The following is a 22,313-nucleotide window of genomic DNA, read 5'->3' as shown; positions in this document are numbered from 1 at the left end:
TGTCCATGTTCAGCAAAGTGATAGCCCAGAATGCTTTGTGTTGGAGTTCCAAAGGCAAATGGCAAGCCTTTCCGAATACCAATTTGTAGGGGTAGCAGCCAATAGGCGTTCGGTAAGCTGTTCGATACGCCCATAGGGAGTCATCCGGTTTGTTGGACCAATCCTGTCTACCTGGGTTCACCACCTTTTCCAGGATCCTTTTTATTTCCCAGTTCAGCACTAAATTGCTTTTGACACATCTTTCCAATACCTGTTCAAGGTTATTAAGACAAGTAGGAAAAGAGCAGCCAATAACAGAAAAATCATCCATGAAAATCTCTACTGCTTCTCCTACTAAATCAGTGAATAAAGTAAACATGCATCTTTGAAAAGTTGCAGGGGCATTACACAGCCCAAATGGCATTCTTCTGAATGCAAAAGTCCCAACAACTTTCTATAGTCTTGACAAATCCTCCACCCAGTTATCTTTTTGGTGGCTATTAATTCATGTTTTTCATTTTCAACTACAGTGATGCCACCCTTTTTGGAACACATTGCACAGGGGCAACCCATTTGTTGTCAGAGATAGGATAGATTATACCTGCATCAAGCCATTTGATGATTTCCATTCTTACCACCTCTTTCATATTGGGGTTCAGCCTCCTTTGATGCTCCACAGATGAGCTGTCAGGATCTTGGAGCAAAATTTTATGCATGCAGATTGTTGGCTAATTCCCTTTATATCAGCCATGGTCCAACCGATTGCTCCTCTGTAGTCGTTAAGCTTCTGTGTGAGCTGAAGTTCCCGTTCATGGGTTAGTAAAGAAGAAATAATCACAGGGAGAGTGTTTTCTTTACCCAAATAAATATACTTCAGGTGTTCAGGTAAAGGCTTTAACTCCAAGGTAGGCGATTGCTCTACTGAGGGAAAATTTGGTCTTTGCTCTTGCTCCGATCGGTTCAAGGATTCGAAGATCCTTTCTTTCTTGTCCCCAGTATGAATGGAATTAATGGACGCAAGGTATTCCTCCAATTCGTCAAAGTCCTTCATGCCTATTTCTGACTGCAACTGCTTCTGCTGTTCTTCTCTTATGATCAAGTCAAGAGTTGAAATGCTAGAGCATTCCTCAGTGCTATCTTCATCAAACTTCATTGCTTTCATGACATTGAACTTCACCTTCTCTCCATTTACACTCATGGATAGTTCGCCTTTTCTGACGTTTATGACAGCATCACCAGTGGCCAGGAATGGTCTGCCCAGAATTATTGGAACTTCTTGGTCTGCTTCAAAATTCAAGATGATGAAGTCAGCTGGTAGAATGAACTTGTCTACTTGGACAAGGACATTCTCGATTTTTCCTTCTGGCTTGGCTATGGATCGGTCTGCAAGCTGAAGAGTGACTGTGGTTGGTCTTGCTGCTCCTATGTCAAGCTGTTTGAAGATAGAAGCTGGCATTAAATTTACACTCGAGCCCAGATCACAAAGTGCTCGACCAAGGTAGTTCTTCCCAACTGTACACGGGATGGTGAATATTCCAAGGTCCTTCAGTTTGGGAGGAATCTTAGTCAGGTATTTGCATGATTCTTCAGTGAGCGCTACAGTCTCAAATTCCTCAATCCTTCTTTTTTTTGACAAAATGTCCTTCATAAATTTTGCATACGAAGGCATTTGTTCCAGAGCCTCCACCAGAGGGACATTTATGTGAAGCTGTTTCAACAAGTCTAAAAACTTGCTAAACTGCCTATCTTCATGTTGTTATTTTAACCTCTGTGGAAAAGGAGGCTCAATTGGTTCACTTTTCCTTTTGCATGGTGGAACATAAGTTGGGACTGAAACTGGTTCATTGTCTTTCATTGCTCCAACATCTGCTCCAGATGTTGTGGCAACTGGTGTGACTTCAGTGAGATCATCGTTCTGGACCTTCTCCCTTGATTCTGTCTGAGCTTCAAGGGGTTGAGGGTCAGTAGCTTCCTCAACTCCTTCTTCAATAGGTTGTCTTGCTAGTTCACGTTTACGAGATCGTGCCACTAAATCTGGAGGTGGCAGAGTTTTTCCATCTCGTAAGCTTATAGCATTACAACGCTCCTGGTTTTCCTGGGACGGTTTTTCTGTGTCACTAGGGATTGTCCCTGGTTGTCTCTGTTTGAGTGCTCCAGCCAACTGACCAAGTTGGGTCTCCAGGCTCTTCATGGCTGCACTGTTCTGTTTCATGTATTCCTTGACAAAAGACTCAAAGGATTGAGACTTCCCTTCACCCTTATCCCAGTTTTGATGGTTCTGCCTGGGATATGGGGGTCGGTTCTGGTAGTTTCCTCCACTACCTCCAGCATTATTCTGACTCTTCTATCCCCGGTTGTTGTTCCCTTGATAATTATCATTGCTCCTGTTGTTATTATCATAACCATCTGCATAACACACAACAGCCAAATTGTTACAGTCCTCAGATTCATGAGGACCTCCACAAATGGAGCAACTTTGACTTGATTGAGTCAAGAGAAGTTGCTCGGTTGGTTTTTTCTGTTCCATGGGCTTCCAATTTTTTTATAGTATTCTGGAGCGAAGCCATCTGTGCTGAAAGAGCATCAGTTGAGCTTAGCTCTAGAACTCCTGCTTTCTTGGAAGCATTGTTCCATGTGGAAGGTCATTGAACATGTTTTTTTGAAAGTTTTTCCAACAACCGGTAGGTTTCCGGATAAGTAAAATCCAAAAGATCTCCCCTTGCAGTCGCATCAACAGTGGCTTTCAATGGTGGGGTTAAGCCATGATAAAACGTGTGAATAATGCCCCAATCAGAAACTCCATGATTTGGGCAAATTCATATTAATTCCTTAAAGCGCTCTCACGCTTCATAAAGACTTTCTTCATCGTACATTTGGAAAGATGCTATATCAGCCCTCACTTGGGCTTGTTTTGCTTGGGAGAAAAATCGGGTGACAAACTGTTCAGCTAGTTGCTCCCAACTAGTGATGGAATTTAGGGACAATGTTCTCCTCCATTCTTTGGCTTTTCCTGCTAGGGAAAATGGAAACAACCTCATTCGCATATTTTCCTCTGGGATACCATGAACTTTGAAATTATCAACTATCTCAGTAAAGTTGTACAAATGACTGTGGGGGTCTTCCATCGGCAATCCATGGAATTGACCAGCATTCATAATCATTTGGAACATTGCAGGTTTGATTTCAAAGTTCGGGACATCTAGAGGAGGAGGAACATAACCTCGTTCTGGACCATTTCTGAAGGGAGCAGCCATATCATTCAACGATGGCCCTCTTCCTCCATTCTGTCCTTCTTCATTCTCATGAGTATTATTTTCATTGTTACCATTTTCACCATTATTTAGAACTTCCTCCATTGTATTATTTCTTAACCTTTGAACTCTTCTTCTATTTCTGAAGATTCTCTCGGGTTCTGGATCAAAATGTACTATTTCCAGTCCAAGTTCTGTAGGTTCTGTGCTCATACAATAGGAAGAAGTCAAACACAATAAAAACAAAAAAAGATTTCAAAAACACAAACAACAATGTTTCCTTAAAAACGCCCTTTCTTGCCAAATGATCCCCGGCAACGGCGCCAATTGCTTGGTCGAACCGAGAGCTGCTCAGGGATATTTTTAAGGAGCAATAATACAGAGTGATAATCGAGATTGCAAACAGGAGCAATCTACTCTGACGGAGAGCAACCCTCTTCAACTATATGCAAGCGTACGTGTCAAGCAATACTGGGTGTTGTTAGCCCTAGATTTATCGTCCTCAGGGAGCAGTTGTGAAGAAGGAATCGTTCAGGGAAACTTAATTCTTAGAAAAATGAAAGGAAAGTAGTTATTCTCAACCAAGCTTCACAAGGAGCAATCTCTAGCCAGCTAGTTAAGCAGTGTTAACCATTCTGAACTAGATGAGAGCAGTGAATAACTTAGCATAGTCATCGAATATCAAGGCATCAAATTGAAGTAACTCAAAAGAAATTAGTGAAGAGATTATAAAAGCAGCAATAGATAAGCACAATTTGGTTGTCGTGAAGAAAGTTATAACAAAAGTTTGATGTGAGATTGAGTTTAGAAAGAGTTAAGTAGGTGTTTTGGGTTCCATATTTTCATCCCTTTGGTTAACCCTGCTTAGTAGCATATTTTAAAAATGGATTCTGCTCCTTTCGTCGTTTTGCCACAAATAAGTAAAAGAGCAAGGCCTTACTCTCCACATTACTCCGTAGAACTTAGGGTTAAATGCAAGGAAACCATGATGCCTTCTCAAAAGAGCCTGGATTCACATGGCAGTGCTCTTCATTCAAGGTGTTCCTTCCTCCTTTCTTCAAGCTGAACTACCCCAAGATCTTAAGACTACTCCGCACGCCCTTGTCAGTGTTTCATCTACCGAGTGGTCCCGGGATGAGGTTGCCAGCCCAAAGGGTTTCACAGAATCAACATATTAAACCAAAGAACAGCTCAAAATTCATTCATAAAATATGTGTTCCTTACAAAGTTATCCTAAGACAAAAGGAATTACTTCTATGGAACCCTCACCTACTTAGAGGAAGTTAGCTCCTAGCGAGCATTACAAAAGAAAAATATCAGGAAAAATAAATGGCAAGCCCTCGAATGGTGTCCCGATCCCTTCTCATGAAGGTTAATTCTTTCTTTTATAGAGTTCTTCTGTCAGATCCTCATTGTCCCTTCTTCAAGGGCTGTGCCTTCTTCAAATCCTCTCCAATAGTCGGTCTGCTTTCTGCCAGCTCAGCTCTGCATGGCAGTGGTCCCCCTTGCTTTTGGTGTTTTTTCTCGGGTGAGAATTTCGGAATCAGGGAGACACCTCCACCTTCTTTGCTGTGGCTGACGTGAAGGCTCCTGATTGTTGCCTTTTACTGTTTTTGTACTGTAGTAGGCTTTTATGCTCCCTCCTGCGCAGTATTCTTTCTTCTTTTCCTTAATGTGTGGGCCCTTCTGTTAGGTCTCAGGTTTCCTGATCAAAACAAATCAACCCAACAATCATATGTGAAAAAGATAATGTCAATTTGCTCCAGACCTACTCTAATTCCCATTTCAAGTATTGCTCTGGTCCACTTTTCAAGACAATTGCTCTTCATGGAAAAAGAAGGTTAAAGAGAGTGATTTGTGACCAAAACAGGGGTTTTGTGGAGTGATATATACTTAATGGACCTCAACTTTTGAGGACCATCAATATCCATCAAGAAGAGTGTGTAAGAACAGTAGGGAGAAGACAAAGAAACATTTTCCTCCACTCGTTGGTGGCAAGCTAACGCTACATCCTCCTCCCAACGTGATCTTCCTGGAAGAAGATGGTCGTCTGAAGGCCCAACTATGGAGGTAGATAAAAATATTATTAATGGACCTCGCAGTGGAGGAGAATCCGAAGGTGACGAGGAAACTGTCCTGATTTATCAGGATCCGTACTCACAATTTATTCGGAAAGGAAAACTTCTGCTTCACTCGACTTTCTTAATCTCAGTAGGTCATATCTTGAGATCCTATGATATGGATATCATCGTGGGCTGTGCACTGGCATCACGATATTATTTTTATGCTTTTTCTACTGCTATATGTAACTGGATCGTAGCCCTTATGTTCACAACCTCAAGTGGCAGCCGGGTTCGAAGAGCTTTAAGGTGGAGAGGATGTCCTGGCACCCCATTTCAAAGACTATCAAGTTTTCTGATATTCAATCACCAGTAACCAATGGGTCGCCTTTCGTGACATTTAAAGCTCATGGGAGATCTTGCTTTGTGGAGGCAGCACATTGCCCCACGGTATGGGAAGTTGTGAAGTTATGTGATTGCTAGATGGGAGAAGTTATTGCCTTATAGGATGATGAATGGAGCAATTATCGCTTAAATAATATTGAAAAATATATCATAAAATTTTTAAAAGACTGTATATTCATTCAGTCTTTACGAATGAAAGTTAGTCTCTCATATCCATCAAGAAGAGTGAGTAAGAACAGTAGGGAGAAGACAACGAAACATTTTTCTTAATAAAAAACATTTCCTTTAATTTTTTAAGAATATGAATACTCAAGATCCTTTGTGTTCTTTTATGATGAATCCTAAGGTAGGTGACACAACTTATGTCAACGTTGGCAATACATCTATTAATAAATTACAGAATATGTAAATATTTAAACTCCTTTTACGATGTTTTAAATGGTAGAAAATGGCAACATATTCGCCAAATTTGAGAACATAGTGGCCTTTTTGTTTTATTAGGAAAATAATTACTAATGCTCATATCTTACGTATATAATAAAGAAAAGATTACAACATTGTTCACGTATGAAATAATACGAATTTCGTTTCTTTTTTCTCTGTAATAGTTAGGTCCTTCTAACACCTTTATGCTCTCTAGTTGAAAATCCGTGACAATAAGACTAGTAACGAAAACAGAGAGCAAAAGGAAGATGGAAAATAAACCTTGAATTCTTTGTTATTTTTGTAAAGTATCAAAAGAGAGAATTAATGTTGATTCAATAATAAAACAAAGGCATAGGTTATGGTTCGATATTTTCACCCTCTTGGTAGTTTCTAATATCTTATCCACTCTTAATAAAAAATTATGCTCCCAGCGAATGTCCTGGCTATGGAGGCAAATTACTCTGTCTCCAAGTTTAACACTAAAGCAGTTTGGAGCAAAAAGTTTTTTCCACCAAACTACTTAAAAAGTCCTTTGCATTGAAACTCAAGGGAGATTATGTTGTCATGTTTTCCCAAAGGTAGGCTGAAGGGATTGCTAATCAAAATAATTTACGTATAATTGTGTTCCTCCTTTTGGGTGCTTCTTTATCTTAGAACAAACACCTTAAGGTTTCTGTTGGTGCTCTACACTACTTTGAAAGAGGTTACAATCAAGGTTTTGGTCTTCAATGTCGTTAGCAGACAAAGAGTTCACAACAACAGATCGATTAAACCTAGAAACAATCATAATTCATTAAAGAAGAGAAAATTACATCATAAGTTCAATCTAAGACAGAGAGGGCTAATTTTATCTCACCCTAGCCTAATAGAGTAACTTAGCTCATGCTTAGGAGCATGATAAAACTTAAAACAGAAAATTACAAAAAACTAAGCTAAGAACGATAATGGTGAGTCCAGAGGTTGAAGATGAAGATAATATCCTGCAATGAAGGTTCCTTTCCTTTTTCATAGGTGCTTACTCCTTATGGGTTGATCTCATTCGTCCATTTGATCAATGGTTCAACATTCCTCAAATCCTCTCCAATCAAAGCACTATTCCTTGCCAGATCAGCCGTATTTACTACTATAGTCCCCTTCCTTTTGCAATATTTTCTCTAAAATTCGCATTGTTGAGGCACTGCAGACATTCTTCCCTGCTATTGCTGACGTGGAAGCTTCTGGTTGGCCGCTTTCTGCTCAAAGGACGTTGTTGCATGCTTTTGTCTCTTTTGTCTTTTTCTGCTTCCTTTTCTTCCAAGCTTCCTTCATTGATGACTTGAGTCTTCTTTAATTGAGCCTTAGGTTACCTCCAAAGAGCAAATTAACCCATTAAGCTCATGAAAATAGAATCAAGCTAAAATGCTCCCAGTACTACACTAATCCCACACTTAATGATTGCTCCAACCCAATTTATCAATAAATTGCTTCAGGGAACAAACTTGGAATAAAACACAAAAACTTAACAGTAAAAAATGGAAATAAGGATCACATAAACAATTGAATAGATCTCAATTTTTGAGAACCATCAAAACTTACGGCTACACAAAGAAAAGCAATAACATAAAAGTAAGTGCTTCTGCTCAAAATGTTGGATAATTGCAAAAACACGATATTTTAGGAGTCTAGAATCTAGGTTCTTATTGTACATATCAAACATTTGATGTGGAAAAAGCTAGGTAACTATGCAAATGGAGCATATTTTCCATATTTCCCCTTTTGTTCCAAAAAGATGGATGTACTTTGCCAGATGATTTTTTTTTTATATTTTCTATCTATACATAGAATAATCGACTAATTCGATTTGAGCTTGGTAGGACCATATGGGCGGAAAAACTCTCCCTATCAAATTTTTATAAAGAAGCAATTATGCTTTTTGGTGGAGATTCTTGAAATAAGAAAGTCCTTAACAATTTACTTTTAATAAAATACACTTTAAGTTGAAATTGCATTAATTGACTTCAAAGAAGCAATAACACATGATTTGAAGTTAAAGTACAAGACTTCGACATTGAAATATGAACTACTGCATTGGTAAACGACATACAATAAACTTAAAAATAGTAAAAAAAACAATTGTAAAACTAGTTAAAAATGACTTAAAAATAGGATAGGACAACTAAAAAAGATTCTTATAATGTGTGACTTTTTAGCCCCTTATAGGTTTAAAGCTAAAAAAACAATTGGACTTCACTTTTGAATGTTAGAGTAATTGTCATGTTTTTAGAGAGAGATAATAGAGGAGATAGGGTGTTTGGAATATAATTACAAAGATAGAGGGAAATCACCCATAAAGAAGTTAGGGGAAGAAAATTAAGAGGAAGATATTGAGACATTAAGGGAGAGACTTAAATTATTTTTTTTATCTTTTTTTTATGTGCTCAATGAGCTTCTAATAACTCTCATAAGATAACTACTAATAAGATAATTTCAATAACTAAAATAAAGATAAACTAATATAATAACACGCAACTACGATAAGGGGATAATGATGAATCTTGATTGCTACATTTCATTGCCTTTCAAAACAACCCTGTCCTTAAGGTTGAGGTATGCCTTCGCAAAGATCAAAGATGAATCATTGTGTTTGCAACGTGCGTAGGGTAAGATCGAGCGGAGTTACATGGGTTGCCTCACTTGGAACCTATTGAGAGAATTGTCATCATTAAAAGTTCTTCCAAACTCTTAATTGGACATCCCAGACATAACACCAGCATCAAAACCAATTTTGAAAATAGTCATTGCATAAGGAAATCATTTGTGCGCTAAATGCATATATTCAAATCCCTAGATGAGGTCAATATTATAGATATGCTAATTGGAGACTGATCCCATGCTTTCGGAGGTAACACTGTGAAGTTATTCATGAACACCTTTTTTGGTTATTGAGCAACTCATTTCAACATATATCCACGAAACACGATTTGAATTTTGATGGTTGGAATTTCTTCATTCTCGTCGATCCATTCTTGGAGCAAGCACTTAATGCTTCGACATGTTTCTCGCTTCGCAACATAATTATTTTTAATTGTTGTGCGCGTTCCTGATTTGCGGATGACATCCTAACTCGATTTTGGCTTGCTTCTAAAATACCGACAATTTTATGTGTTGCATTTGTGGTTCCATGAGTCGGGTCATGTCTTGTCGGAATAAGACAAATTGCTAATTCTAAGATTCATGCACATGTGTCTGAAATTCTTGCAGACTCAAATATGTTGTTTGCACACTCTTCCAACGTTTCAGTTGCTCCAGGTTCTCCACACAATGGTTCATGTTGTTATAAACACACATCCATGTTAACATCTCTTTTGTTAGAATTGTAGGGTACAATTGTAAATTGAGGAATAGGAATTCTATTGTAAAAAGTTTGTTTTTGCTCTTTTGCAGAGTTTGTTATTTTTCCTGATTTTGGTACTTTTCCCATTTCTGTTAGGATCTAGATCCTTCCTCACAGGTGTATATATAACACCATCTTTTGTACTGTTTCATATATACGAATGAAGAATATTCAGTACCTTTTCTGTTTTCCTAATATTTATGTATCTTTTCTGTTTTCCTAATATGGTATTAAGAGCTTAACCTTCTGTTTGCCCCTTGCCTCCCTCCATGGCCAAGGGCCAGCAACCACCTAAGCCCTATGCTGGCAACTCTTCCTCTTCACAGATGGAGGATTCTTCTAGTCCTTATTTTTTACATAGTGTCGATCTCCTTGGTCTCATTCTTGTTACCGATACTTTGTCTGGACCAAATTACCACACCTGGCATCGTGCCATGACCATGGCCCTCACAGCTAAAAACAAATTTCAATTTGTTGATGGCTCTCTTCCTCAACCCAATCCTGATGATCTTCTTTATTGTATTTGGGTTCGTTGCAATAGTATGGTCTGTTCTTGGATTCTCAACGCTGTGTCTCGTGAAATTGTTGATAGTCTGATATATATTCCTACGGCTCATGATATTTGGAATGACCTCCGTGATCGCTTCCAGCAAGGTAATGCTCCTCGCATCTTCCAATTGAAGTCTCAGATTGCTGCCCTTCAACAAGGTTCTCTTACTGTTACTGCCTATTACACACGTCTTAAAACATTTTGGGATGAGCTCTGTGAATTTCAGCCAGTCCCTGTTTGTCAATGTGGTGGTCTCAGGACTTGGTATCAGTACCATGAGCAAGATTCATCCCTCCAGTTACTCATGTGACTCAATGAATCTTTCTCTTCCACACGAGCTCAAGTCCTCCTCATGGATCCTTTTCCTCCTTTGACTCAGGTATTTTCCCTTGTTATTCAGGAAGAACGCCAGCGTTCCATTCAGCATGGTCTTCTTCCTCCTCCGGATCTTCAGGTTTCTCCGGCAATCAACGCTGCTGCTTCACCACGGCCCCGTTGGGATCGGCCGTTCTGCACGCACTGTACTCAACAAGGACACACTGTTGAAAAATGCTTCAAGTTACATGGGTACACACCAGGATATAAGGCCCGTTTTAAAAATTCCTCCAACCCAGCCCAACTATCTGCTGCCTCTGTTCACCCTGATGGGCTTTCTACCCAACCCAGCCCATTTACATCTTCTTTCACACCAGAACAATTTTCCCAATTATGTGCCCTAATCTCTACACAATTTCCATCCTCTTCCACGAGCCCTGGAGAAAATGAATCTTCGCCTTCCTCGGTTCCATCGGTTGCACACGTTTCAGGTAACTCTCCTTCGTCCCTCTCTTCTAATTCTTGGATTTTAGATACTGGTGCGACTCACCATGTTTGTTGTTCCCTTGATTTTTTATTTCCTCTTCTCCGGTTTCATCCTTTTCTCTTTCACTGCCTGATGGTTCTTCTGTTACTATTGGTCGTATTGGTTCTGTTTCATTTCGCCATTTCACCCTTTTTCCCGTTCTTTATGTTCCTCAATTTCATTACAACCTTTTATCAGTTAGTGCCCTTACCTCTGCTTTGGTCGTCGCTATCACTTTTTCTTCTTCTTTGTGTTTTATACAGGATCCTTCCAGGGCGAAAATGATTGGGACTGCTAAACGTCTTGGCAATCTCTATGTTCTTCAAGATTCATCCCCTTCTGTTGCTTCACATCGTGTCATGGATTCTGCTTCACCTCTTTGACATGTTCGTCTTGGTCATCCTTCTTCATCTCGTTTGGCTGTTTTGAAGAATTTTTTAGATTTAAATGGTGTATCTGATTTTACTCATTCCTCTTGTACTATTTGTCCTTTCTCTAAACAGAGGCGTTTACCTTTTAATTCCAATAACAATTTGTCTCCTTCTCCTTTTGATTTATTGCATTTGGATGTTTGGGGTCCTTTTTCTACCACCTCCATAGAAGGTTTTCGTTATTTCCTGACTATAGTTGATGACTATAGTCGTTTCACATGGATTTATTTTTTGCGCTATAAATCAGAAGTTCAAACCATTGTTCCAGAATTTTATACCTTAATTTTAACCCAATTTAATGTCAAAATAAAATCTGTTCGCTCAGACAATGCACCAGAATTTAATTTCACAACTTTTTTTCGTTCCAAAGGCATTGTCTCTTATCATTCTTGTGTTGATCGACCCCAACAAAATTCTGTTGTTGAGCGTAAACACCAGCATATTCTAAATGTTGCTCGTTCTCTTCTTTTTCAATCAAATATTCCTTTGGCTTATTGGATTGATTGTGTGCATACTGTTGTTTACCTTATCAATCGTCTTCCTTCACCCCTACTCAAGGATGTTTCCCCTTTTCAGATTCTACATGGCAAGCCTCCTTCATATTCTCATTTTCGATCTTTTGGCTGCCTCTGTTTTGCATCCCCTTTACCGCGTGATAGGCACAAGTTTTCTCCAAGGGCTCTACCTGTTGTTTTTCTTGGCTACCCCCTGGCTACAAGGCATATAAAGTCCTTGATCTCACTATTAACCGAATTCTTATTACCCGTGACATTGTTTTTCATGAAACTATTTTTCCTTTTTTTACTCAGCTTTCTCCCAATTCTTCAATTTTTTCTGAGTCTATCCTTCCCACTCAATATCTTATCTCTTCTTCTAGGCCTACCCGTCAAACCAGACCTCCCCCCCACTTGCAAGATTTTATATGTTCTAGTTGTACAACCTGCCTCTATCCTCTATCCTCTGTTTTGTCATATACTCATTTATCCTCTTCCTTCAAGGCCTTCATTAATTCAGCTTCTTGTCACATTGAGCCTTCCTCTTTCTATGAAGCCTCCAAAGACCCCCGCTGGCAGCAGGCAATGAAGCTGGAATTGGATGCATTGGAGTCCAATGGGACTTGGTCCTTGGTACCCCTTCCTCCTGGTAAGCGTCTTATAGGCTGTAAATGGGTGTACAAATGTAAACTGAATTCTGATGGTTCTTTAGAAAGGTATAAGGCAAGATTGGTTGCTCAAGGTTTTTCTCAACAAGAGGGTATTGATTACTTTGACACCTTTTCCCCGGTTGCTAAAATTAGTTCAGTCCGCATCTTGTTGGCATTGGCCTCTGTTTCTGGTTGGTCCTTGATTCATTTAGATATCAATAATGCTTTTTTGCACGGTGACTTATCTGAGGAAGTTTACATGCTTCCTCTTCCTGGCTATCACCGTGAGGGGGAGTGTTTACCTACTAACCTTGTTTGCAAATTACAGAAATCCTTATATGGTTTAAAATAGGCATCTAGACAATGGTTCCTCAAGTTTTCTTCTGTCTTAATAGCTGCTGGCTTCAAACAATCAGGTGCAGACTGTTCTCTTTTTATCAAAATTGAGGGAAATTTTTTTTTTAGCTCTTTTGGTATATGTTGATGACATAATTGTGGCCAGTGATGACTCTTCAAGAGTTATTGATCTGAAAATTTTCTTGAATAAGCATTTCAAGCTTAAAGACCTTGGAGATCTGAAGTATTTTCTTGGTATTGAAGTAGCCCGTAGTAAAAAAGGTATTGCCTTAAGTCAAAGAGGGATGCTCTTCAGATTTTGGCAGTTTCTGGTTTTTTGGGATGTAAACCAAAAACTTGTCCTATAGAACCGAGTGTGAAATTATCCTTAGAAGAAGGAAAGTTACTTGATGACCCTACTTCTTATAGGAGATTAATTGGTAGACTGCTTTACCTGAACATTACTAGACCAGATTTGTCCTATGCAGTAAATAAATTAAGTCAATTTATTGCTCATCCTAGGGAACCTCATATACAGGCTACATATAGATTGCTTCAATATATTAAAGGGACTGTTGGTCAAGGTTTATTTTATGCAGCAAATAACAGTGTGAAATTGAAAGCTTTTTCAGATTCTGATTGGGCATCATGTGTAGATACAAGAAGGTTAATTACTGGTTTTTGTGGTTTTGTTGGAGAATCACTTGTGTCATGGAAGTCAAAGAAACAGAATACTGTGTCAAGATCCTCTGCAGAGGCAGAATATAGGGCGATGGCTAATGTTTGTTGTGAATTGGTTTGAATAAAGTCTTTGTTACGTGATTTATGCATAAAGAATGATGGTTCAACTTTATTGTTTTGTGATAACCAGGCAGCCATTCATATTGCAGAAAATTCAGTGTTTCATGAAAAAACAAAGCATATAGAGATTGATTGTCATTTGGGTAGGGAAAAGGTTCTCAAAGGTGAAGTGAAACCATTGCACATTGGGTCACATAATCAATTAGCAGACTTGCTGACAAAGCCTCTATCAGCACACTTTACTCAACCTCTTGTCAAGATGGGAATTATAAATATCTACTTCCCACCTTGAGGGAAAGCATTAGAATTGTAGGGTACAATTGTAAATTGAGGAAAAGGAATTCTGTTGTAAAAAGTTTGTTTTTACTCTTTTGTAGAGTTTGTTATTTTTTCCTGATTTTGTTACTTTTCCCATTTCTGTTAGGATCTAGATCCTTCCTCACAGGTGTATATATAACACCATCTTTTGTACTGTTTCATATATACGAATAAAGAATATTCAGTACCTTTTCTGTTTTCCTAATTTTCTGTATCTTTTATGTTTTCCTAATATCTTTTAATAAAAAAAATTATATTTGTTTAGACAAAAACAAATTAACTTTCGTTTTAATTTAAGTTTTTAAAATCTAGACAACAAATTATTAAGATTTCTAGTTCAAGTTTAACTATTTTGAATTGACTAATAGAACCAATAAAGTATAATTTTTTTTTTATGAAATATTTTAAAAACAAATATTAGTAAATAATTTTATGATTAGTTTCTTCAACCAACAAGTTATGATCGATAATTTGTAATTATTTTAACATTTGCCTCTAGAGGCGGTTTAGTGGCGCCACTCCGGTTCAAACATATATAAATGCCTAGGGGTGTAAATGGGCCAGCTGGCCCAGCCCAGCCTACGACCCGGCCTACATTGAGCCCAGCCCAGGCCCGGCCTTTCAGAAAAATAGAATATGCTTAGGCTTATAAAAAAGCTTTTTTAATAAATAGGCCGTAGGCCAATTTTGTCAAGCCCGGCCTACAGCCTTGTAGGCTGGCCTATTTAATTTATTAAAATAAAATAATAAAATAATATTTATTTTATGTGGCAAAGACACAAAGTACCAAATACTAATATCTCTTACTTTTTGTGCTATTTTATTCTATGAAAGGAAAACTTGTCTAATGTCTCCAAATTTTACATGCTGTTGCAGCTTAATACCATAGAGCAATGGGTACCTTGCTGGATTATGATGTTGCTGATGAAAATCTTTCAATAATACTCTTCTTTCCCTTGTCTTGATGGTGGTTTAAAGATTTTTAGATGAATGACATTCTCTTGTAGACTTTATTTCAGCATTCAGTAATTGTATTTTTCTTATTTTTCCCATTTCTTTGACTCTATTCCTCTATGATATACATTCTAGAGCTGAGGTAGTATGTTGACTCTTTCTTGTTTGTCATTTTTTTTCTTATGAGAAGTATTAGTGCATGCATGAATGGAGCTTTCTTTGCTCTATACAATTATTTTTTTTTGCTTAGTATATATAGTGGGAGGCCTACAAGGCCTGTAGGCCATGTTAGGCTTTCTTATTTTTGAAAATGGGCCGAGCTTGGCCTACAAATAAAGTCTTTAATAGGTCAGTATGTCAGATAGGCTGAATTTTTTTTGACGTAGGCAAGCCCAGGCCAACCCATTTACACTCTATAAAACGCCCCTTCACCCTGTGTAGTGTGTGTAATGGTAAGCTTGTCTTTGTGCATGCAGAGAGAGACACACACACAACCTTGTTCCTCTCATCGTTTGTGAGCCATGACGGACGGTCATCTCTTCAACAACATCACCCTCGGAGGTCGCGGAGGCACCGTAAGCTCTCTCTCTCTCTCTCTTTACGATTTTTTCTCTAATTTTGATTTCTATGCCATTGCTCAAAGCTTCATTTTGTGTCTCTTTTCCAAACCCTAATTACTAATTTCGCCCCAACCATGTCTGCATTTATCGGAGCTCTTAATTTCACTTCACGTTTATCAGTGAGAGTTTCTGCTGATGTTGTTTTTTGTTTTCCCTTCTTGAAAAAAGGAAAAACCCTAATTTATTTTTATCTAATCTGGTGATTTTATTTTTTTTATTTTAATTTTTTTGTCGAATTCGATCTGAAAATGTCAATCAGCGAAACCGGAAAGGTGTTGGTTAGCTAGCGAATCTTAGGGTTTTGTATTTTATTTTTCTTTTCTTCGGAAACCCTAATTATTATTATTATTATTATTTTACTGTAGAAGATCACCTAATTATTTTGTAAATATGTTGACATTTTTAGTTTTGGGTGACTACTGCGGGAAATTCGGGGATTGATGGTTTTTGATCTCCCTCTAAAACTCTAAGGGTGTCCTTTGTTGAGTAGATGGAAACTAGGAAGGTAGAAAATAGACAATTGAATGAAAATAATTTTTAACCATGACTGAAAATGAGGTAAATATAAGTTATACCAGGCATGTACAAAGTCATTTTCATTCCAAATTTTCTACCTTCCAGCTTTGCACCTACTCAAGTAAGAACGCTGTAAGTGATTTTCATTTGGTGTTGTGTACAATTTACTCAATATCCTTAGGAAAAGGCCCCATACGCATTGGCCCTGATCAGGGTTGCATTACCTGCTCCATGTCAAGATTTTATCAATTTCATTGTTAATTTTTAATTAAGGGTAATGATAAGGGGGAAATAAATAAATTTCCCTGTAAATTTGTGAATAGGCGACTGAAACTAGCAATTGTTATGTATGACGCTTCTTTTCATGTAATTGGGGTTGCAGAATCCAGGGCAGATGAAAATATATTCAGGAGGAATTGTATGGAAGAGACAGGGGGGTGGTAAATTAATTGAAGTTGATAAATCTGATATAATGGGGGTGACATGGATGAAGGTTCCAAGGACTAATCAACTTGGCATTCAGATCAAAGACGGGTTGTACTACAAGTTCACTGGATTCCGTGATCAGGTTACTCTCTGCCTGTCCCGAATGCGATTTACATATACTTGATGTAGAAAAAGGAATTCAAACATTTAGTTTGGCTTCTATTTTCTGTTCCTGTTATACACTCTTTGACAGATCTAAATATTGATGACTCGGACTTGAATTGCTATGAAATTTTGTTTCTTATGTTGTTCTTTTATACTTTTGCAGGATGTTGCAAGTTTGACCAGTTTTTTCCAAAACACCTGTGGAATAACAGTAGAGGAGAAGCAGCTTTCCGTTAGTGGGCGTAATTGGGGAGAAGTTGATCTAAATGGTTGGCGATATTTACATGAACTGACTTATGTGTTGTAATTGATTTTCTCCACATGATGCATTGCATATATCTCAGACATCCCTCTTTGTCATCCCTACTTGCTATACTTCCAGAACATCCTTGCTTGCTATACACCGTTAAATGAAAAAGTTGTTAAGATAGAAAATGTTGAGATATATAGTCCCACATTGGTTGAAGAGAAACTAATGTGGAGTTTATAAGACATTGGGCACTCCCACCCTTTGAGCTAGCTTTTTGGGTGGTGTATCCCAATGTTCTTTACATGGTATCAGAGCTTTAGTATCCCAAGGTTCTTTACATGGTATCAAAGCCTCGTGTCCCAGGTTCGATCCTCGCCGCCCCCCACTTTCTTTCAAGTGGAATTTCTTTGTTCGCACAGGTAGGTGGGCCTGTGTATTGTCCACCCTTCAAGCCTAGTGGGCTCTCGTGTGAGGGGGCGTGTTGAGATATATAAAATCATTAATGTAACCTCACCCAATAGCTTAAGCTTTTGGGGTGGTGTATCCCAAGGTTCTTTACCTGGTATTAGAGCTTTAGTATCCCAAGGTTCTTTACAGAAAAGAGTAAATTTTTTATTTTGGGGGATGGGGGGGGTTGGGGGTAGGGTGTGCTTCTCAAAGAGGATCTTCATCTCATTCTTGCTTTCTTCTTTTGCAATCAAATGCATTCTTTCTCTTTATTGTGGAGCTTATTTGATAGGATGGACTTGACTGCTTATGTACAGTTATAATACAAGTGGATGTTCTTATGCTTCTATTTCCATTTCAGGGAATATGCTTGCTTTCATGGTTGGTTCGAAGCAAGCTTTTGAAGTGTCTTTAGCGGACGTCTCTCAAACACAACTTCAAGGGAAAAATGATGTGATCCTGGAGTTTCATGTGGATGACACAACTGGAGCTAATGAGGTATATCTATATACATATACACATATACAGCCTTGTAAGTTTTAACGAATCCATGCAGTTTAGAATAACTTGCAGCTACTTGCAAGAAAATCTTCCTCATCCAAGCTTGGAATTGAACAGTATTGCGCACACATATGTCATAAGTTTTAATGAATTCACAGTTTAGAATAGCTTGCAGCTACTTGCAAGAAAATTTTCCTCTCCGGGCTTGGGCTTGAACAGTATTGCAGATAGTTTCAATTTGGGGGTGCATTTTTTATGGTCTAATATTGTTTTTGTTATGATCTCAGAAAGATTCATTGATGGAGATAAGTTTCCACATACCAAATTCCAATACCCAGTTTGTTGGTGATGAAAATCGTCCTCCTGCTCAGGTGAGTTTGTTCATGTCTTTAAGAAAATCTCATGTTATAATAACTTATAGGTTAACTGACATATTCACAATCTTTTTTATCAGGTCTTCCGTGACAAAATAATGTCTATGGCTGATGTTGGTGCTGGAGGTGAAGATGCTGTTGTTACATTTGATTCAATTGCAATCCTTACACCAAGGTAATGTCTTTAAATGCCTTGACAGATCTGTGCATGCATGTATCATTCACGTATTTTTGGCTTCTTATCATTGTCTTTTATACTGCTGCTTGCATTTGCATCTTTCTATGAAAAAGATCGATGTCTACTAATAGAAATTTAAAATTTTGTGCAGGGGTCGATACAATGTTGAGCTACACCTGTCATTCTTGCGGCTTCAAGGACAGGCTAATGATTTCAAAATCCAGTATAGCAGTGTGGTTCGCCTATTTTTACTTCCTAAGGTTTATTTCCCAATCCTTTGTCTTCATTTCACTGATATTTGTTTTCATATTAAGTGATGTAGTGCAACCAGCCAACCATGTCTTAAAACTGATGCCTTTCTCTGCACTTGTTAAGTATACTGACAACTTCTCCTGTCAATTGGCTGTTCTGTATCTGTAGTCTAATCAGCCACATACCTTCGTCATTATTAGTCTTGATCCTCCTATTCGGAAAGGGCAAACTTTGTACCCTCATATTGTGATGCAGGTAATTGGTCACTGTTTCATGGTTTACCAATTTAGGTGATATGTGTTTGGCATGTTTCTGACCTACATTTGTATTTTCTCTTTTGTGTATAGTTTGAAACCGATTTTGTAGTTCAAAGTGAATTAGCAATGGGTGAAGATCTTTATAACACTAAGTACAAGGACAAGTTGGAGCTTTCTTATAAGGTATTGCCTAAACTGTGAATAATTGATGTGTTACCCATGAGATACCGCTCCTCAAAGGCTGCTTGTGAAAATGAAAAAGCATTTTGCATATTTTTGTTGATTGAGTGATGCAAGAATTTGGTTACTGTGGGTCATGCATTCCACGTGATGCTATAGTTGATATTTTTCACTTCCAATTCAATAATCAGGGGCTCATCCATGAAGTGTTCACCACAATATTGCGTGGCTTGTCTGGTGCGAAAGTTACCAAGCCTGGAAAATTTAGGAGTTGTCAAGATGGTTATGCAGTGAAATCGTCTTTGAAAGCTGAAGATGGAATTTTGTATCCCCTTGAGAAGAGCTTCTTCTTTCTACCTAAACCTCCCACTCTTATTCTTCATGAAGAGGTAAAATCCAATTGTGCTTACAGATGACCAGATATCTATCACTGGTTCAAACATGCATATGCTATTATACATTGGAGGTTTTGATTGTTTTATCCTTTCCTACTAGATTGACTATGTGGAATTTGAGCGGCATGCTGCTGGTGGTTCAAATATGCATTATTTTGACCTTCTTATCAGACTAAAATCTGAGCAAGAACATCTCTTCCGTAATATTCAAAGAAATGAATACCACAATTTGTATGGATTTATCAGGTAATCGTTAGCTCAATGCCAAATTCTACGCAAAACTAATTGTTTGTTATATAAACATTTCATTCTTGGCTTGCACATGCAGTTCAAAGGGCTTGAAAATTATGAACTTAGGAGATGCCCAAGCCCCTGTTGGTATGGCTAAGGTTCTTGAGAATGATGATGATGATGCTGTTGATCCCCATCTTGAGCGCATAAAAAATGAAGCTGGTGGAGATGAAAGCGACGAGGAGGTGTCTAAACCTGTCTTTTTTATCATTTTTATCCTTATCTTAGTTCATGAGTGCATGATGTAAATTTGTGTTCTCATTTCGGTACATGAGGAAACAATGTTTATTTATATCCATGGGCGTCTGAAAATATTTAGGCACGAAAAAACATAGAGTTTGGAAGTCTGCTTACGTTTCAGTTTTTGCAATTCATAGACTTACATTTCTGTAATTATGTAGTCCACCTTTCTCCTGTTTATGCATCTATGCTTTTATCTTTCTTGTGTTGTTTTGGGTAGTGTTCTATTTGTGTGCATTTTTTCTATGCTCCTGTGCATATGGCTCTTCAGTCCATGTGTAGGTTATCCCACTTTGGCTTTTTTTCTTTTGGGGGGCTCCCTGTGACAGGGTTTTTCCAGACTTGGTTTGCTTCTATATATATTTTACTCAGTGGTAAATGTTTGCAGGACGAAGATTTTGTTGCTGATAAGGATGATGAAGGTTCTCCTACTGATGATTCTGGGGCAGATGATTCTGATGCCAGTGATATTGGCGATGAGAAAGAGGCAAGTGATTTGTTTTTATTTTTTTTGTTATCTTGTGATACCTCACCTCTACTCTTTACATCTTTGGACTTTGGTGTGTCTGACACCTTAACGATAACCATTTTTCAGAAGCCTGCCAAAAAGGAATCAAAGAAGGATCTGTCTTCTAAAGCATCTACTTCTAAGAAGAGATCAAAAAGTGCTGATGAAGATGGCAAAAAGAAAAAACAGAAGAAGAAAAAGGACCCGAATGCACCCAAGAGAGCAATGTCTGGTTTCATGTTCTTTTCTCAAATGGAAAGAGAGGTGTGTTCCATGTCCATACATATTGGCTAGGTGGTTTTGGATTTGGGTGTGTGGGTTGCGGGTGGCAGAATTTACTTCCTTTCTGCAAAAAATTAATTATAGCCTTTCTGAGTTTGGGGTTACAATTGGCAGTTCAAGTAGGTTTGTATACTTAATTTTGCTCTACTAGATATTTTGGGGGAGAAAGTCAAGTTTCTCAGGTTGGGTTTGTAAAGAAATTCTTTACAATGCCGGGTTCTAGATAATCTGAGATTATCCATCAAACCTGTAATTAATGCAAGTGAGCCTCAGAAGGTCCTATTCCAATATGTCTGGACTCATGCTCTGAACTCAATTTGGCTAAAGTTGACCTTTAGCAAAATTGCTTATGGCCATCTACCTTATCAGGTTGACTTGTTAACTAGGGGGGTTATATAAGCTGAGTTCTCGTTACTTATTATCTCCTAAAGTCCTTTTATTTTTTTAATATATGACAGAATCTAAAGAAAAGTAATCCCGGAATTTCATTTACGGATGTGGGAAGAGTACTCGGAGACAAATGGAAAAAGATGTCAGGTATGACAGATTGCCAATTTTTTCATTTCATGCAGTTCCACCGAGTGTCATTCGTGGTCAGAATCCTGTATTTTGACCAAGTTTTCTATTTCTTTTCCTGTTGAATGCACAGCGGAGGAGAAGGAACCATATGAGGCAAAAGCCCGTGCTGATAAAAAACGTTACAACGATGAGATTATTGGCTACAAGAATCCACAACCCATGAATATTGATTCAGGAAATGAATCTGACAGTGCCTAAGTTTGTTTTAATATTGAAAGCAATCCTGTCAGTTTCTTTAGATTGACGTGAGTTTATGCTCTTTGGGATGGCCTGATAACTCGTGGAGTACATTGAAATGTGCTCGAGAGTACTGTTCTCTGGGGGTTCAAACGGCAACTTGTTTGCCTGGCTTAAGAGAAGGCAGGAGAAGGATGAGCTTACTCTGTGTTGACTAGGCTTAAGTGCTTAATTAGATTAAAGATAAATGTAACTCGATCTCCTTACATTTTGGCTGAATGACAGTGCCTCTTTAAGTTTGTGAATGGCTGAAATAAATAGGCCACCACAGTTTATCGTTATAACTTCATAGAATATATGAGCTTCAGCCTACTTTTTTATTACTTTTTTTTTTCCTTTAAGGTTTGCAGTTTGATACTTTATCAGGGACTTGCATCAGCAGTTTAAAAGTGATACCTAAAGCTAAAAATTGTTTATATTTGGAAAATTTTAGTTCTGTAAGCTTTAGCACTATTTTTTCCACAAAGAAAAGAAACATCATTCGGTCCTTATTATTTTTATTTTTGGGTGATTGGTCCTTATTCATATATGGCACTAGATTTATGCCCTTTATTATTATTATTATTATTAACTCCCCGTTTTATTTATTCTTATTTTATCCATATATCTCTTTTTCATTTTTTGGTGATAATATCTTTCTTTTTTTCATACGTTAAACAGTTGGGGTTATGCTTACGTTTCCTTTACGTGGTGTTTGGTAGGTGTGCAAATATTTTTTCTCTAGAAAAATGATAGTGGCTATCTGA

At 38.0% G+C, this 22,313-nt stretch overlaps 4 protein-coding genes and 1 non-coding gene across 5 annotated transcripts; 4 read left to right on the top strand and 1 right to left on the bottom strand.

Annotated features, from left to right (window-relative positions):
• Positions 1-171: 171 nt before the first annotated feature.
• LOC133300314 (uncharacterized) lies at positions 172-1,648 on the bottom strand (the record flags this gene model as incomplete). The annotated part of the gene is made up of 3 exons (XM_061499837.1): positions 1,347-1,648; positions 739-1,232; positions 172-250 (listed from the first exon to the last, which is right to left on the bottom strand). Coding segments are annotated over exons 1-3 (875 nt in total), but the record flags the coding sequence as incomplete, so codon positions are not given.
• A 1,127-nt stretch (positions 1,649-2,775) lies between these two features.
• On the top strand, positions 2,776-2,880 carry LOC133300360 (small nucleolar RNA R71). The gene has a single exon (XR_009750057.1). It is a non-coding gene; the product is annotated as a small nucleolar RNA R71 (small nucleolar RNA).
• A 6,883-nt stretch (positions 2,881-9,763) lies between these two features.
• On the top strand, positions 9,764-10,354 carry LOC133300307 (uncharacterized). Its single transcript, XM_061499830.1, has one exon. The coding sequence runs from the start codon at positions 9,764-9,766 to the stop codon at positions 10,352-10,354; it is 591 nt and encodes a 196-aa protein (XP_061355814.1).
• A 2,469-nt stretch (positions 10,355-12,823) lies between these two features.
• On the top strand, positions 12,824-13,889 carry LOC133300297 (secreted RxLR effector protein 161-like). Its single transcript, XM_061499821.1, has 4 exons — positions 12,824-12,876; positions 12,963-13,078; positions 13,165-13,577; positions 13,668-13,889. Exons 1-4 carry the CDS (start codon positions 12,824-12,826, stop codon positions 13,887-13,889), a joined length of 804 nt encoding a protein of 267 aa, XP_061355805.1.
• Positions 13,890-15,321: 1,432 nt separating this feature from the next.
• Positions 15,322-22,047, top strand: LOC133300252 (FACT complex subunit SSRP1). The gene is made up of 16 exons (XM_061499771.1): positions 15,322-15,444; positions 16,388-16,573; positions 16,760-16,865; positions 17,655-17,791; positions 18,082-18,165; positions 18,249-18,343; positions 18,498-18,606; positions 18,767-18,853; positions 18,946-19,038; positions 19,227-19,424; positions 19,531-19,676; positions 19,759-19,906; positions 20,350-20,448; positions 20,557-20,733; positions 21,210-21,288; positions 21,401-22,047. The coding sequence occupies exons 1-16, from the start codon at positions 15,391-15,393 to the stop codon at positions 21,526-21,528; spliced, it is 1,926 nt and encodes a 641-aa protein (XP_061355755.1). The 5' UTR covers positions 15,322-15,390; the 3' UTR covers positions 21,529-22,047.
• The last annotated feature ends 266 nt before the right edge of the window (positions 22,048-22,313 follow it).

Source organism: Gastrolobium bilobum, unplaced genomic scaffold (genome assembly GCF_033153095.1).
Source record: "Gastrolobium bilobum isolate Gb01-03AN ecotype WA unplaced genomic scaffold, APGP_CSIRO_Gbil_v1 utg10548, whole genome shotgun sequence".
NCBI lineage: Eukaryota > Viridiplantae > Streptophyta > Magnoliopsida > Fabales > Fabaceae > Gastrolobium > Gastrolobium bilobum.
This window is presented reverse-complemented; position numbering and strand designations above follow the sequence as displayed.